The 17,997-nt window shown below is 43.5% G+C and overlaps 1 protein-coding gene across 1 annotated transcript in view; it reads right to left on the minus strand.

Annotated features, from left to right (window-relative positions):
• Positions 1–351: 351 nt before the first annotated feature.
• LOC121862946 (transcription factor IIIA-like) overlaps positions 352–17,997 on the minus strand; it is a 247,654-nt gene continuing 230,008 nt past the window's right edge. Inside the window, exon 8 of the mRNA XM_042361399.1 lies at positions 352–1,725. Within this exon, the coding sequence (XP_042217333.1) occupies positions 1,417–1,725 (309 nt within the window). The 3' untranslated portion in view covers positions 352–1,416. The remainder of the gene's footprint in view (positions 1,726–17,997) is intronic.

The following is a 17,997-nucleotide window of genomic DNA, read 5'->3' on the forward strand; positions in this document are numbered from 1 at the left end:
AATTGAACATTGAAGAATTCTTTTATACTTTTGCTGAAAGAAGCAAAAAACTTCAATTCCACTGAGTTGATTACGTCTATATAGAACCTTTGATTGTTGATTGATATGATTACATTATTATAGTGCATATTATTGATGTATGCATGTTACTTTCTTGAGAAGAATTCAACAACATTGAGTTAACTTTGGGTTCTTGATAAAAGTGTATTTTTTCAAATTAGCTACAGCCCATATTATTCTCTGCATGTTACTTCCTGAGGAAAAAGCAATTGTATTCAGTTGACTGTTTCAGAGTAGCACACATTATTGATATTATTACATATTAGTCTTGTGAAAAAATCAGTGAAGTTATTCTTGTAGATTAGTTTTTATTAACAAATGACTTCAATTTGGGAGTATTATGAGCAATGAAAATATCTTATATGACAATGCCTTAAATAAGGAATGCTGGCAATGCTGCCCCCCCTAGACTTATGAATCTGACGACAGGCCTGGTTCATTGTGTGTACGTTCTGGTAAGGTGACAGGTATTCAACTCTATTTTAAATAAACTATATGGTCTGTTGGGAGTATCATTCTCCTGCAGTATTTGCCTTTGTTTCCTCACCATACCTTGATACCAGTATATACAAATGAACCACGTGCCCCAGACCTCGTCATGCTACCACTGGTAAGAGGATAAAGATTATCTATATAAGAAGTAAAATAACTAAGAAATAGAAGAAACTGAAAGAAAGAGAAGTTGAAGTAGAAAATAAAACATAGAAACCAGTAGAAAGAAAGATAAAATTAAAGTAATTCCCCCCCCTACAGGTTTACATCACAAATAGGGGAATGGTCTTAGTCATCAACATCGTTAATGTGAAATATCACAGAGATCAAGGGAGACCTACTTTCTTATAGAGAAAAATATTACTGTATATAAACTTGGTTGGTTTGTGTTTACACCACATTATTTGCATACTGTATTTATGTCAATTTCCTTATGTTTCCTTGTACATTCTTCAACTCTGGTAGACAACTGATGAGTGTTTATTTTCAACATTTCTTCACACCACATCACTGGTCAAAGAACAGACTTCTTATTCACAGCTGATTAGGTTTTCAAGATGCAAGTGAATATTCCAAGTAGCATTCATCTCTGTGAACCTGAAGACTGGATGGTTTTCAAAACTACCCAAAGGACTGGGAATTCAATACACTAATTTAATCCTGGTTCATTGGGTAAAGAGCTGCTCTCCAGTAATTTACACTGATTCTATATGCAGGGTAATTTGGCTCTAGACAAGTGAGAGACCCCAGGACAAGGCAGACTTTGATAGAAGGTTCTAGCTAAAAAAAATCACATGGTACCCTTAGCTAATACATGCCACTGATGACTCTATGTAAACAAAATAATAATAAAAAAAAGTACATCTACTGAACTATAATATGCCCTCTGTATTCATACTCAGCATCCATCTTTTCTGTGGGAGCAGGTATCAATTCTTCCCTTAAGCCAGAATCAGTACAACACTTGGCTTCTTGTTGAATATTCAAGATACTTTCACTGCCTTCTGGTTCCCCTCCTTTTTGAGACTCTTCATCACTACAGTAACCAGAAAGAAGGCGAGGAAGATCACGTCGCAGAGTTCCTTTGTCCTTGCGAGGCTTACGAGGTTTCTCTGAGGTGTAGGTTCGTTTGTAACTTGGGCCATGAGTTGTCGTGTGTTGTATCAATTTTTGCTGAAAAATAATGATGTTTGTTTAGAATATTTAAACAGTAATTTTCAAAGGAAAAAATATTTACACAATACTATGTACAGGTACTAAATACTTAGAGAATATTGTCAACACAATTGCAAATGAAAAGCTCATATCCCTTCTACAGTAGGTTGTGTATAGTACTGTCAGCTTTAGGACTGCTACAAAAGCTCTATAAATTAGACAGATAAGCACCTCAAGGAAAGTAAATCTTATTTCATTGCCATTTATTAAACCTGGAATATTTTGGCTTCGACCTTCTTCACCACACTGTGCTACAGTGTTTTCCTGAAGAGATCTTAGCAAACGTATTATGCTGTTTTGTGCAGGTATTTACGTTTTGGTCAACTGAAACCTGTGTGTGTGTGCACACAGAGGGTGGTGTAATGCATCTAGTGTGGCAGCACTGCTTGCTTCCTCTTGCTTTCAGCTACTGCCACTGGCTAGCCCTTGTAGTGAACAGGGAAGCAATTTGCATAAGTCCTCCCCTGCCAGTACACATCCTCTTCACCATCAAGTCTCTTGCTGTGCCTCCTCGTGGTAACACATGGTAACTGGGTGACTTGTGGGCCCAGGCTAGACCAGCAGTGGGCCCCAGAGAATGGCACATAGACCCACTGGCATGGGGACACACCCTGGCACCTGCCCCCACTGCCTTGCGGATTAACCTTGGTAGGTAAAAGGCAACGGGAGTAAACCCCGAACAAAAAATCTGCAGTGAAGCCCTGCATCAGACAGACATGCTTACAGAGCTCCAACAAGAACCCAACAGCAGTATAGGCGGAAAAGGTGACCACCATAGGAACCCAATGACCACACCGGCGGACGAAGGCAAAGTATAATGAACAAGCTCCTAAGGTGAAAACCAACAAACTGAGCTAACAGGAGTTCATTGAAACTCTCCCTCTCCCCACACCCAGCAAGGCCATCCTTATGCAGTCTAAAACACAATCATAATCACAGATCAAAACAAAAACAAACTATAAAACCTCTTATGGTCGCTGCATGGAATGTTGGATATTCTCGATATTGTTGTGACAAAAAACCTGCAGAGAGACCCTCGGCCAGATCAAAAGAATATACCAGGACTGGTTTGATGAAAATGACCCAGAAATCAATGTACTCGCTGATGATATACATGTAGCTTTAACCATTTGGCAGAAGAACCCTCAGTCTCGGACCAAAGTTGATACCTTCAGCAAGTAGCGGTGGCCCAGCGAGAACTTTCAATCTAAAGAACGACTGGTTAAAAAATAAAGCATGTGAAACTCAATAAATTGCAGATCAACACAAGATGCGCAAATTTTTTAAATTCCAAAAAAACATTTTATGGGCCAATCACTCATGGCGCAGCCCCCCTCCGCTAACTCGAAGGTAACTCCCAAATTAAGGAAGGCATCCTACAGCACTAGAAAGAGCACACCATTCGCTGCTCAACTTAAACACCGATGTAGATGTCCTGACTACCCAGCAGGTCCCTCAGCATCCAAAGCTGACCCACCTAAGCAATCCTACATCACTGGATGAGGTAGCTACTGTCATCAAACAGATGAAGAATAACAAAGCCTTAGAGCCTGAAGGAATCTCAGCCTAGGTATATAAAGCAGGAGGACCTCTGCTTATCAGCCGTCTCCACTCTCTCCTAGAGAATATATATGGGAAAAGGAGGAAATCCCCCAAGCCCTTAAAGACCTCCATCGTCAATATTTATAAGAACAAGGGAGACCGGTCAGAATATGGTAACTACCTTATGTTTTGCTGCTGTCTGTACTGGCAAGATTATTGCCCAAGTCCTCCGAAACAGATTTATTCCTGAGGCGAAAAACTTCCACCCAGAATCTCAAAGTGGCTAAGACCATCACGTGGCACCACTGACATAATCTTTGCTGCCCGCCAGATACAAGAAAAGTGCATAAGGTCTTCGACTCAGTCAACTGGGAAACCCTCTGGCAGACCCTCAACCGTTTGGCTGCCCACTAAAATCATCGCCATTGTGAGTCAACTCCATGATGGCATGAACGGCAGTGTCCTGCACAATGGCATTCAGTTGGAGTTCTTCCTCATCCAAACAGGGGAAAAATACGGATGTGTACTAGCACCAACTCTCTTTTCCATTTTCTTGGCTGGCTTCCTTAATTGAGCCAGTGCCAATTTAACCAGTGGGGTAGACATCAAGTACTGGATGAAGTGTCTTTTCAACAAACGACGACTCCAGGCAGGAACAAAGACGTTGGCAGCTTCCATTACTGAATTTCAGTATGCAGACGACCTCAACCCTGTCACTCACACTGAACGCGACCTACAGGAGACCCTCAACACCTACGCAGATGCGTATGCACATTTTGGCCTTGAGGTGAATGTATCTAAGACTCAGATTCCCTTTCAGCCTGCCCCTGGTTCAGTCACACCTCCAACATCCATCCAGCTTAATGGTACTACCCTCTCTAATGTTACCCACTTTCAGTATCTCGGCTCCCATCTGTTCACCAGAGTGGACATCGCTAAAGAGATTCAACATCGGATCAGATGTGAATCTCAAGCCTTTGGCAGACTCCGTACCCGTGTCTTCAGCTGTAGGAAGCTGAAATTATATAAAAAGTTGCATGTGGTCCTCCCCACCCTGCTACATGACAGTGAGACATGGGTCACACAAAAGAAGCACCTCAGGGCACTTGAAAACTTTCACCAAATAGTCTATTCTCCATCCTCCAAGTTCGCTGGGAAGGCGAGAACAAATTCCAGTACAGTATAGTCTGGGTTTACGCGGATATTTTATACGCATTTGGTAGGGTGTGACAGTTGCCCTAACTTTGTCCTACAATGCTGTTAAAAATTTTGGTGTTACATATTGACATAAAAAATACCCACGTGCAATTTTTTGAAGATTCATGCATATTTGAGTGAGCACCAGCAATTTGAAAAATAGCGATTTTGCTTATACAGCATACGCGCCAATACAGTAGTACCCCGCTTAACGCGGTCAATAAAACCCACAGGGTACCGTGTTAAGTGAAAACCGCGCTAAGTGAACAACAGAACATATGGGATTAATTCCAATAGAAACTGGCCCGATCCCCAAACTCCACTTTTTCCGACACAATACCTATGTTCTAGTAAAAATAACATCTTAATTTTATGATGGTACATGCACACAATTAATACTTAAGAGAAATACAGTCGCCAAGTTAATGTCCATTCAAATAATGGACTCCACTCCCTCCCCCTCTTCTCACACTACACTGCTGGCTCTTCCCTCTCTGAGAAATTTTGGGGGGAAAACCACTAGATTTTAATAAATAATACCTCAAACGTCGTTAATCCAGCCCATGGATCAGGAGTTGATTTGCAACGTGAAGGCTGCTTTCTCCACAAAGAAGTTTCGTCTCCTAAACGACTTCACCAACACCAAGGATGAATTGAAGAACCTCCTGAGTGGCACCGATAGCGAGAGCGAGAACGAGGATCTAGAACAAGATATGGCGGACCATGAAGTGCGAGTCAAGCAGTTCTGGAAACTGTTTAACGTGAAGAAAGCTGTTAATTTCTTGGTGGAGGCATGTGTTGGAGGGTATTCCAGGTGGGAGGCAGAGGCAAGCGGTGGCTGGTGAGGCTGAGTCTGTTGCTGTGGCATTGGACATTGCAAGAGAGGCTGCACAAAGTGTTAGAGCTGCAGCCTTCTCCGAGACCACCAACTACGACATCCTGGAGGTAATCAGGAAACCTGAGGTGACTGCGGACGAGATATTGGAAGATGATGACGTCAGTGAGCAGCCAGGTGTTACGGCGGAAGAACAAGAGCAAAAACTAACACATGGTGATGTCAAGGAGGTCATCGAGTTTGCTGAGAAAATGAAGCTCATCCTTGCCAAAGACCCAGTCAATCATCGCTATGAAGTGTCTAATAACCATCTGTTGAAATGCCTGGAGCCCTATGTTCAGATGTATCACGACCACATCAATGCTAGCTGTCAACAAAACATTACCGAGTTCTTCACCCGCAACCCACCACAGCCGGCCCAAGTCAGTGATAGTGAGGATATGGACTTTGAGGGGTTTGACAAAGAGGCCCCGCTAGCCTCTGTGGTGGATAGTGATACAGGTGATACAAGTGATACAGGTGAGGGCCAATAATCTGACTTCTGCCTCGGAACCAACCCCCCATCCTCATGTGCCCAACCATCTTTTCTACAAACGTAAGTGTTAAAAAACCTAATATTATTGATATTTCTTTTATATATTAATTGTGTGTGCATACCATCATAAAATTAAGATTTTTTTTACTACAACTTACGTATTGTGTCGGAAAGAGGGTAGTCTGGGGGTCGGCCCAGTCTCTATTTCAATTAATCCCATATGTTCTGTTATTCTGTTTAGGCGTTTCACGTTATACACGGACCTCCATGGGTTCAATTGACCGCGTAAACCGACTATACTGTATTCTCGCTGACACCAACTGTAGGATCATTGAGGCTACCATTATCCATGAACAACTACATTGGACTGGTCATGTTACCCGCATGGATGACAGTAGACTGCCAAAGCAGCTAGTTTACCGTCACCTAACGAATAGTAAATGTAATGCTGATGGACAACTGAAAAGGTATAAGGATAGTCCTAAGACAAATCTGAAAAAGTGCCAAATTGACCCCCTCACCTGGGAGACGATTACTCCACACCGTAACGCTTGGAGGAGCACCACACGAGACGGTGTCAATACTTTTGATTTAGCCCAACTGCAACCCTTCTGCACTAAATGTAGCCATCCATACGTGCATCATCTGTGGACGACCCTGACGGTCCAGAATCAGCCTCTTAAATCACCTTCAGAGCTCACCAGTGAAGGTCACATCCTTAATAACTCATATAATTTTATCATAGCTGGATGATCATCATACTCAATTTTGAGTGACAGCAGAGTAGAGAGAGTGTGTAATAATAATAATAAATGGTTTATTAATAGAGTTGCAGTGTGTGCGTGTCACTACATGGAATGTCAGGACCCTTCTGGATACTGGCATAAATGAGCGTCCTTGAATCGGCTGGATTGTCCAATTAACCAGGCCGTTCACATATATTTATTATTTGGGTTTAAGTAACGAAACCCAACTGTAGTTCCTTGTTTTATTATAAAAGGATTGTATCTATAATTCCCGAGTGTAGATCGACCGTAAGTTCCACTATATATGAGTGAATGAGAAAGGGTTGGCGTTTATGTAACATAAACATTGATCACGTCCGAACGATATAAGTTGCTGTGAGTGACTGAGCAAGGGGCGTCGCTGATGCTCGCTTACAAGTTGCTGACATATGGGCTTGTCCCTCTTGGGAAAGCTACCGTTCACGTGTACAACTCGTGTCTTACTCATAGACCAGGGGTTCTCAACCAGGGGGGAATTTTCCCCCTCAGGTTTTCAAGGGGGAGGGAAAACTGATACAGTCAACCCTCACTTTACGCGGTTAATGTAACCCACAGGGTGCCGCGGAAAGTGAGGAACGCGTAAAGTGAATAACATAACATATGGGATTAATTGAAATAGAGTCCGGGCCGACCCCCAAACTCCACTTTTTGACGACACACAACTATGTTGTAGTAAAAATATTATCTTAACTTGATGATGGTATGCACACACAATTAATAATTAAGTGAAATATCAATAATATTAGGTTTTCTAACACTTACATTAGTAGAAAAGATGGCTGGGCACACGGGGATGGGGGGTTGGTTCCGAGGCAGAGGGCAGATTATTGGCCCTCACCTGTATCACTTGTATCAATTGTATCACTATCCACCATAGAGGCTTGCAGGGCCTCTTTGTCAAACCCCTCAAAGTCCATATAAGTCCATATCTTCACTATAATTATCACTATCACTGACTTGGGCCGGCTGTGGTGGGTGGCGGGTGAAGAACTCGGCAATGTTTTGATGACTGGGCGACCTTGTGCGCACCATGCTCGCACAGCTTACACAACATGGCGGATGGCGGGAGAGATGGCGGGAGGTTTGAATCCAAAAATGGCGCGGCTCGCCAGCCGCTCTCCGCGTAAAGGGGTACACGCACCGCGGAATGTGAGCATTCCTATTTCGGCAGGGTACCGCTTAAACGTGGAAATGCGGAATGTGGGACCGCGTAAAGCGAGGGTTGACTGTAATAATATGGAAAAAATAAAGGATTTTCAGTATTATATGCATATTATTTGGTATGCACTTTTTGAGGCAAACAATCTTGGAAAGGAGGGGGGAATGACATTCTGACATATGGTGAAAGGGGTGCATGGGGCAAACAAGGTTGAGAACCACTGTCATAGACAGTGGAAAGTTACAGGGGGTGAATCTGAACATAATATCAGATGTATTGACCCATTTATATAATATGTTCTGTTGATGAGACAGGGGCCCATTACATCGCTCGGTCACTTACCAGCCGAGCTCCGTGAGGCCTAACTAAACTCACAGAGTACAGTACATCCTAGACAACCCTAACCATGTTATAAACGATGTGTACTGTAGACACTAAGCTGGGGAATCTACTACTGTAGGGGTATCAGCTACTACAGGGGACCTAAACTTTAGTGTCTTACGGGTTAATATGTCATGAGCAACGTTCATTTTGGATGACACTGCCTTGTAATAACAGAACAGAAATATAATTGCCAAAATTAACATAATTGAGGGAATTGTTAGGCTTGGTATGGCAAAATTCCCGTGACAGATAAAATGGAAATTTATTACTCAAATCAGCAAAATGTGTGTCTTTCAAGAATGCCAAAACCTTTGATTTCTCTGAAACTATTTGAATATCCTTTATAGTGAAATTCATGACAGGAAGTTGAATTAAAGCAGACTTGAGTTTTAGATTTAAAGCAAAATGCTGATGAGTAGGCAAGGTCCGTAATATACTACAAGTGATTTCACAGTAATCAGGAGCCTTGTAATGCCCTTTCACAACTAGCTGCTTAACACCATCATGGCATTTTAAAATGACAGTAGTGAGATTTGGAAAGAACAAGTACTGCACATTGTGAAGATGAGCGGGAAACACAGTCTTGAGACTAACTGGCCTATAACTGCATTGCGCTAGTGCTGTGCGTGCATTTGGTTGTATGACTGCCAATTCACATGTTCCCTCTGCAGCAGGAATAAACGCGAACATGTAGGCTGGACATACGTGTAAGTGTAGATAAGACTACTTACACCGTGACAGTACCTCAGAATCCTCTATTGATAACAAAGAATAATCGTCATCTACTAAGAAAAGTTCTTTAGGCCTATCCAGAGTATACAGTGTGTCGTTTACAAACCAGGGGAAGGGTTCGAAATGCCATGCATTAAACTCATGTTGCCCTCGCATAGGAATGTGGATCAGAATTGCATTGTGCGTGATGGTTGACTCCAACAGTGGGTAATAATATTGAACCTCATTGTCATTAAAAATAGGAGTTAAAGGATACTGCAACTTGGCCATCTTTAAAGCTTCAAGAAGCATCTGCACAGGCACATGCTTCGCATCCACACGTCCTATCCCGGCATCTACAATGCTGTCTATTAGTTCATTTTTAGAGGTTACAATTTTATGAACCGAAATTTCTGCAGCATGCAAATATTCTGTGAAATAAAGGAGCCATTCCAACGTCGGGATTGCTTTCTGTAACCTAGCAACAATCCTCGAAACTTGGTTAGACTCCGCTATTATTGCATTAACCTTTGGTTCTAGAACAGTAATCGCGTGAAAGGTTTGAGAAATAACACGATTCTGTTGAGATACAGCCTGAACGACAACGTTCATTCGGTCCCCCAATTTAGCTACATCATCGGCCGTTGCCGTGCCAAACAAGGTGCTTTGGATGAGACCCACAAAATTAAGAGACCCCTTTTTCGTCGTGCCTGAGAATGCACTTCTTTAGCAAGATCCGCTTGAGACGCCGGTAAATTCTTCCCAACATCGATGAGAAGCTCGCGAAGTTTCTGGAGACGAAAGTGTAGAAGGTCTATAGTTTGTGAAACTATTGTCGAATAATTAGAAGCTGTGCTGAGACCATGAAGGATGTCCAATGCTGATTGTAGTTGGCCGTCGACGTTTTCCATCTGACGCGGAAGTTGGAGTAGTGGATGGAGTTCATACTTGATGTTCACCACGTCCTCAACTATGAGAACGCGTCCGAGAGGTGCCACTAGTGCACCCGGTTTGAGAACTGATGTGGACATGTCTGTCAACACAACGGTGCAACAACAGAGTAGAAGCAACACACTGATGATCCAAGCCATTCTGTAAGGAATTACAAACGATTTAACGTCTACTTGCAGAACGAAGTTTCATACAATAGTCATTTGGGACACTCTGCTTCTGTACAATCTGTAAGGAGGTGTCAATCACATATCATCAACTGGAGGTAATACATTTATCTGGGTCTTCTTCAGACGATCCGCGTGCACGACATCTGCAATCTGTGCATTAAACTTCCAAATTTCAAATTTGTTGCCTGATTCTTTTGAGAGAATGCGGAATGGACCAGAAAATTTTGCCGAAAGTTTGGAGTTCCTTTCAGGTTCTCTTAACACAACAGCGTCCCCAACGTTTAATGCGACAGGTTTAGCTTGTTTATGTTACTTGATGATCATCTCGGCGCGTGACGCCGCTAGATGTGATCGTACTTGGGCATGAATATCTGTAAAGACATGAATTTGTTTTGCCGCAAAATCATCCGTATTATAAACCGGGTATGGCGCATCTGTAAGGATGTCGTAAGGTAGACGTTTATCTATACCATAGACAATGTAGTAGGGTGTTTTGCCCGTAGAGCTATTAACTGACCCATTTATAGACGCTGCAACCTGCGGTAACCAATCCTCCCATGGGTATTGAAAACCACTAACAATTGGACGCAGTATTTCTAGGATTTTACGATTGGTTCTCTCAACAAGGCCATTAGCCTGTGGATGATAAGCTGTCACAAAAGTTTGTTTAATACCATATTGTGCACATATATGCGTTACTAGTTGATTCTTGAACTCTGTGCCATTGTCAGAAAGCAGAACTTTAGGCATAGTATATGGACATATAAGATTCAGCACTAATGCATAGGCTACTGCTTCGGCCGTTTTGCTTTTTAGTGGAACCAAGATCACGAACCTTGAAAAATGATCCACACACACACTAAGACGTACGCTGATCCCTGATGACTCATTGGGAGCTGCAACAAGTCAATAGCGACTGTGTCAAACGGACGGTCTGGTGTAGGATATTGTAGAATCGGGGCTGTGATCCTGTTGAACCTTTATGTTAAGCACACGCCAGACAATTAGCTAAGTGTAATTCTATGTCTTTCTTCATAGTGTTCCAGAAATACTTCTTTCGTAAATCCGCTAAGCATTTATCACGACCTTGGTGACCTGCTTGTGGGACATCATGGAACAATGTTATTACTGCTTTGCACAACGTGTCAGGTACGACTATTTGACACACATTACCCTCAGGTGATTTTCTCGACCTATGGAGTATGTTATGTCGTAATTCAAACTGACTTAAGGGAAGAATTAACTTGGGGAGTTTAACATCCTCATCCGATTTGAGAGCAAAAATAACTGCTGACCAATATGGGTCGCGTTGTTGCTCATCTTCCAGTTGCGAAAGAGTGAATGTTGATACAGGCATGACTGGTGCTATATTTCTTGACAGAGCGTCGGCGACAACATTCGCCTTCCAAGGTAAATACCTAAATTCGGGGTCAAACTCTTGAATTGTCAGATACCAGTGTGCTAATCTGCTTGATAAGTTTCTGCCATGGAACAGCTCAGTTACTGCTGCATGATCAGTAAAAACAGTTATCTTGTAGCCAAAGATAATGTCTTTGAACTTCTTAAGTGCCCACTGCTCTGATTCCAAGTCCGGAAGCGTCAGTACAGAGAGTGAAAGGTTGAGTGTAGTCTGGGAATGCTAGAACTGGGGCATTGGTAAGCGCTATCTTCAATGCCGTAAAACTATCTTCGTGTTCAGCGTCCCATATAAACATTGCATCTTTTTTGAGCAAACTTGTTAGGGACGATGCTAATGTTGCATAGTTCTTGATAAAGGAACGATAATATCCAGATAAGCCAAGAAAGCTACGCACATGATCATTTGAGGTAGGACGCGGGAACCAAGATACAGCTTTGACTTTATCATTAACTGTGTGTATGCCCTCACCGTCAACTACATGACCAAGGAAATGGATTCTGGATTTTAAAAACTCACACTTCGAGAGTTTTATTTTGATGCCTGCTGTGGAAAGTTTGTCCAACACTTCACGCAGTTTTATCAGATGGGAATCGACGCCCTTACTGACTACTATTAGATCATCCAAATAAGCGCAGACTGTGGTACCAATCAATCCGGCAAATAAGGTGTTGATCATTCTTTGAAATGTTAGTGGAGCATTTCTGAGACCAAATGGCATCCGTAGTAACTGAAAGTGGCCTAAAGGCGTGCTAAATGCCGTGATTTCTCGTGATTTCTCATCGAGTGCCAATACCCACAAAGCAAATCTAAGTTGCTAAATACCGCATTATCCTTGCCTAAGGATTGCAATATGTCGCTCAAGACAGGCATAGGGTACCTGTCAGGGATCGTTTGATCATTGACGCGCCTGAAATCTATAACAGGGCGCCATCCACCATCCCTTTTCGGGACGAGGAATAATGGGCCATTAAAGGGGGATTTTGAGTGTCTAATAACATTCTCATCTAACATACCCTGTACCATATCTTGTACTACCGCGCGCTGGCTATGAGGTAGTCTATAAGCTGGTACGTAAATAGGGTTGGTTCCCTCCTTTAAGATTATATGATGGGATGTTAAATCTGTCTGACCTAGCGTTTCCCCTGGCAAGGCTACTATATTTCTATAGTCGGCAAGCAGCTCTAAAAGGCGTGTCTTGCCCTGGGGATGATCGATCACCTTAACATCCTGAAAGAAGAACTGCCCTCATGGGAAAGGAGCTGGCTAGGTATAACATCAACATAGCAGCCATTAGTGAGTCCCGGCTCCCAGATGAGGGTCGACTCACAGAACAGGGGTCTGGCTATACCTTCTTCTGGAAGGGTAAGCCTGATGTGGAGAGAAACCGTATTTATGGAATTGGCTTTGCCATCCGCCAACGCATCCTACACAGGCTAACTTATATGCCTATTGGGATGAACGAGCGCTTCATGACACTTTGAGTTCCGCTGAATCACTCACGTCATGCCTTTTTCATCGGTACATACGCCCCAACACTGGGAGGCCTTTTATTCCGACCTTGACAGAGTGCTAACCTCTATCCCCAGAGTAGACAAGGTTGTGCTCCTTGGTGACTTCAATGCCAGAGTTGGCAGAGATGCTAACATTTGGCAGGGAACCATAGGGAGAAAAGGACTAGGCAAGTGTAATCCCAACGGCCTACTCCTCCTCAGCAAGTGTGTTGCATACAACCTCACTATCACCAATACCTTGTTTAGGGTGGCCGACAAGTTCAAGGGTTCGTGGCAACACCCACGATCCAAACACTGGCATCTCATTGACTACATCATTGTCAGAGAAAGAGATTGCTGAAATGTCCTCATCACCAGTGCCATGTGTGGCTCGGACTACTGTGACACTGATCATCGGCTCGTCAAAGCCAAGCTCTCATTTCACGTCGCCCCAAAATAGCGAAGGCAGCAAGCCTCCAGAAGAGGTTATAACACTAAGCGTCTGGAGGATCCAGTGGTAGCACATGCTTTCAGAGAGCAGCTCAAACATGGGCTGATAAACAACCAACAGCAAACAACGTAAATCTCAGTGCCGAATGGTATATTCTTGACACTGTCATGACAAAAACCTGCAGAGAGACCCTCGGCCAGATCGAAAGAATACACCAGGATGGGTTTGATGAAAATAACCAGGCAACCAATATACTCACCGATGATAAATGTGTTGCATTAACTGACTGGGAGAACAATCCTCAGTCTCGGACCAAAGCTGATACCTTCCGCAAGAAGAAAGCGGCAGCCCAGCGGAACTTCGCAACCTAGATAACAACTGGTTTAAATATAATGCATATGAAACGCAAAAATTTGCAGATCAGCACAAGATGTGCAAATTTTTCAATTCCACAAAAGCATTTTATAGGCCAATCACTCGTGGCGCAGCCCCCTCCACTCATCTGACAGTAACTCCGTAATTAAAAGCGATGAAGGTCTCCTTCATCATTGGAAAGAGCACAACCATTCACTGCCAACCGAAACACCGATGTGGATGTCCTGACTACCCAGCAGGTCCCCCAGCATCCAGAGCTGACCCACCTCAGCTATCCTCCATCCCTGGATAACGTAGTTATTGCCATCAAACAGAAGAAAAATAACAAAGCCTCAAGGCCTGATGGAATCCCAGCCGAGGTGTATAAAGCAGGAGGACCTCTGCTTACCAGCTGTCTCCACTCTCTCCTGGAGAATACATAGGAAAATGAGGAAATCCCCCAAGCTCTTAAAGAACATGGGAGACCAGAGTCCTCCTAAGCAGACTTCTTCCTAAGGCGGAAAATTTCCTCCAAGAATTTCAATGTGGCTTTAGACCATCACGTGGCACCACTGACATGATCTTTGCTGCCAACCAGATATAGGAAAAGTGCAGAGGACAGCGTCGTGACTTATTCATGGTTTTCATCGACCTAATCAAGGCCTTCGACTCAGTCAACAGAGAAGCCTCTTGTGAACCCTTAGCCATTTTGGCTGCCCATCAAAATTCATCGCTATTGTAAGGCAACTCCACAATGGCATGAACAGCAGTGTACTGCACAATGACACCCAGTCGGAGTTTTTCCCAATCCAAACAGGGGCGAAACAATTTAGCTAGGAGGGTGGACATCAAGTACCGGATGAAGGGTCTTTTCAATATAAGACGACTCCAGGCAAGAACAAAGGTGTCGGCAGCTTCCATTACTGAACTTCAGTATGCAGACGACCTAACCCTTGTTGCTCACACTGAACACGACCTTCAGGAGATCCTGAAAACCTACACAGATGCGTATGCACACATCGGCCTTGAGGTGAATGTACTTAAGACTCAGATTCTCTTTCAACCTGCCCCTGGTTCAAACACACCACCACCATCCACTCAGCTTAACAGTACTACACCTCTCTAATGTTACCCACATTCAGTATATCGGCTCCTACCTGTCCACCACTGCGGACATCGATGAAGAGATTCAACATTGGATCAGATGTGCATCTCACGCCTTTGGTAGACTCCAAAACCGTGTCTTCAGCTGTAGGGAGGTGAAATTATCTACAAAGTTGCACGTATATCGAGCAGTGGTCCTTCCTACCCTGCTATATGGCAGTGAGACATGGGTCACATACAGGAGGTCCCTCAAGGCATTTGAAAACTTTCACTAAAGTAGTCTACATTCCATCCTCCGTGTTCGCTGGGAAGACAAGAGAACAAATGCCAGTATTTTTGCTGACACCAACTGTAGGAGCATTGAGGCTACCATTATCCATGAACAACTATGTTGGACTGGCCATGTTACCCGCATGGGCGACAGTAGACTGCCAAAGCAGCTACTTTACAGTCACCTAACAAATAGTAAACGTAATGCCAGCGGGCAGCTGAAAAGGTATAAAGATAGTCTTAAGACAAACCTGAAAAAGTGCCAAATCGACCCCCTCACCCTGGAGTCAATTACTCCACATCGTAAAGCTTGGAGGAGCACCACACGAGGTGTTAATACTTTCGAGTTAGCCCGACTGCAATCCGAGGCAGACAAGCGCCAACGCTGGAAAGACGCTGCCACCGCCCCTCCCGCATTAGATGTAGCCCTCCACATGTGCAACGAACGTTTACGACTCTGCCAGTCCCGTATCTGCGTCTTTAGTTACTTCAAAACTTGCCAACCTATGTGACATCCCTAATAACTCAAATCATTGTGATTATTCCGACCAAAGATATACAAATAAGAGTCAGGTGTGACAATTCCTGCTCTCAGTGTATAAATCCAATTTTATATATACTTCTGCCCTCACCCCCCAGGGGTGGTCTACACACCCACGCACGCATTTATGCCCCTACTACCCAGACACTGCTGTCCAACCTGTCACCTCTCTGCCCTTTTCTCATAAGAATTAGTTCCCCCGAATGAGACCATAGCAGATGTCAGTGGTCACTTGAGAGTTAACTAAGGTTGTATAAGTCCAAGTGAGGTCATGGACGGTGGTCACAGAGGTCAAAGGTAAAGGTTTCTTCCTTGTTGGCAGACTGTCTCTCTCCATAGTACCTCATCCTTCATGCCTGGAAGTCTGTTCTATCTATTTATTCTTGTCTGATTAGGTGTCTCCATGGGCATATATAGTGTAAAATAATAGATGTGTCAATAGGTTATTTCAGTGTAGTTCCCCTTCGCCCAGGGTGACGTTCCAGAACGGTTGATCAGCGCCCCGGGTGATGTTCCAGAACGGTTGATCAGCGCGCAGCGGGTGACGCTCCAGTACAAGCACCTTTTCCAGCCGCTGTTTGAGTGCCCAACCTGGGTTAACATGTACCAGCATGACTGTTTTTCTCTCCCGGAACGTGGAGGGAGACGTGGGTAGGCTAAGCGCGGTCAGTAACCATTCGCTCGTGGTCATGGAGAGTAATCCCTCAACTTCTCGTGCCCATTCCCCCCCACCCCTATCCCCGCATCTTCCACCACAATCAAGCGTCGTCAGCCTAGTGACCAAGAGGATAGCATCAAGTTAGAGGAGGATGCAGGCAGCGAGGCCCAGCTAGAACTGAGTATCCCTGCCAGGCGCTCACGACCCAGATAAGGGACAATGGATGCCTTTGTTTGGTCTGATGGCCATAATTTCCAGCCTGATATCCCTGAATTCAGAAGTTCATCAGGTGGAATTACTCCTGAATTTCCATGTACAGAGGAATCACGTGAGATAGATTATTTTTGTGCGTTCTTTGATGGTGAAATTATGGACTTACTGTGTACCGAGACAAACAAATTTTATTAGTACACGTGTGAGGCTGACCCCGGCTCTGGCCCCTTGCCACACATGCGTCCATGGAGTGATGTCGGTGTTGCCAAACTGTATGTGTCTTTTGCATTGCTGATGCTGATGGCAAAAGTGAAAAAACATGTACTTCAGGAGTATTGGATATTGAGTGATGATATCACAGCAACTCCAGTGTTTGCAAAATTCATGTCTTGAGACCGGTTTGCCTCCATCCTACGTTATCTACACTTTGTAGATAACAACATTCCTGTGGCTGGTGACAGTACTGAATTTATATTTAATGTTTTGTTAATTCTATTACTGGTATACAGTACTTTGTATGTACTTTTTCTGTGAGTTGGAACCAATTACCCAATATCCTACTGAAATAATAGATTCGGTTAACAAAATTTTCGGTTAACGAATGACTCTGTGGAACGAATTGTGTTCGTTAACCGAGAGACCACTGTATTTGATATAAAGGTACTTTCCTAAACCGTCATTTACTACCTTTGAGTGTTATATGATGGCTCAGTTTGGCTACTTGCACACTTAGACAAATGATTAATGAATAAACCTGGGTATATGCAGATACACAATATTGTACACTACAATATTACTTATTAGTGATGATAAATACAATACAATAGTATTTATTAAGTGATGATAAATACACTGCAAAAGTATTTATTTAGTGATGATAAATACATGACTGCACTGTACTAATTTACTAAGTGTTGAAGACAGACATTGTGGTAAGCTGATAAGCTGTTTGCCCTTTGTAAACAAATGATTCATGGTGCTCAGTGTGGGATTCTTTTCTCAGAAAAAGCTGATTCTTTTAGGATAATATTTTATACCCAGGTAACAAATGAACTGATATTACAGTATAGTCTCGATTTAGGCGGATTTCCTTTACGCGTTCGGTCATTTACGCGGCACCTGGCCAGACCGACAATTATTAGTTACGTGGTACATTCCATCATTTACGCAGGAAGCAGCGCGGGCAGGGTGCGCACAAGGTCGCCCAGTCAACAAAAAATTACCGAGTTCTTCACCCGCCACCCACCACAGCCAGCCCAAGTCAGTGATAGTGAGGATATGGACTTTGAGGGGTTTAAAAAAGAGGCCTTGCATGCCTCTGTAGTGGATAGTGATACAGGTGATAAAAGTGATACAGGTGAGGGCCAATAATCTGCCCTCTGCCTCGGAACCAACCCCCCATCCCCGTGTACCCAGCTATCTCTTCTACTAACGAAAGTGTTAAAAACCCTATTATTATT

This window comes from Homarus americanus, unplaced genomic scaffold, assembly GCF_018991925.1.
Source record: "Homarus americanus isolate GMGI-L3 unplaced genomic scaffold, GMGI_Hamer_2.0 scaffold24922, whole genome shotgun sequence".
In the NCBI taxonomy this organism is placed as follows: Eukaryota; Metazoa; Arthropoda; class Malacostraca; order Decapoda; family Nephropidae; genus Homarus; species Homarus americanus.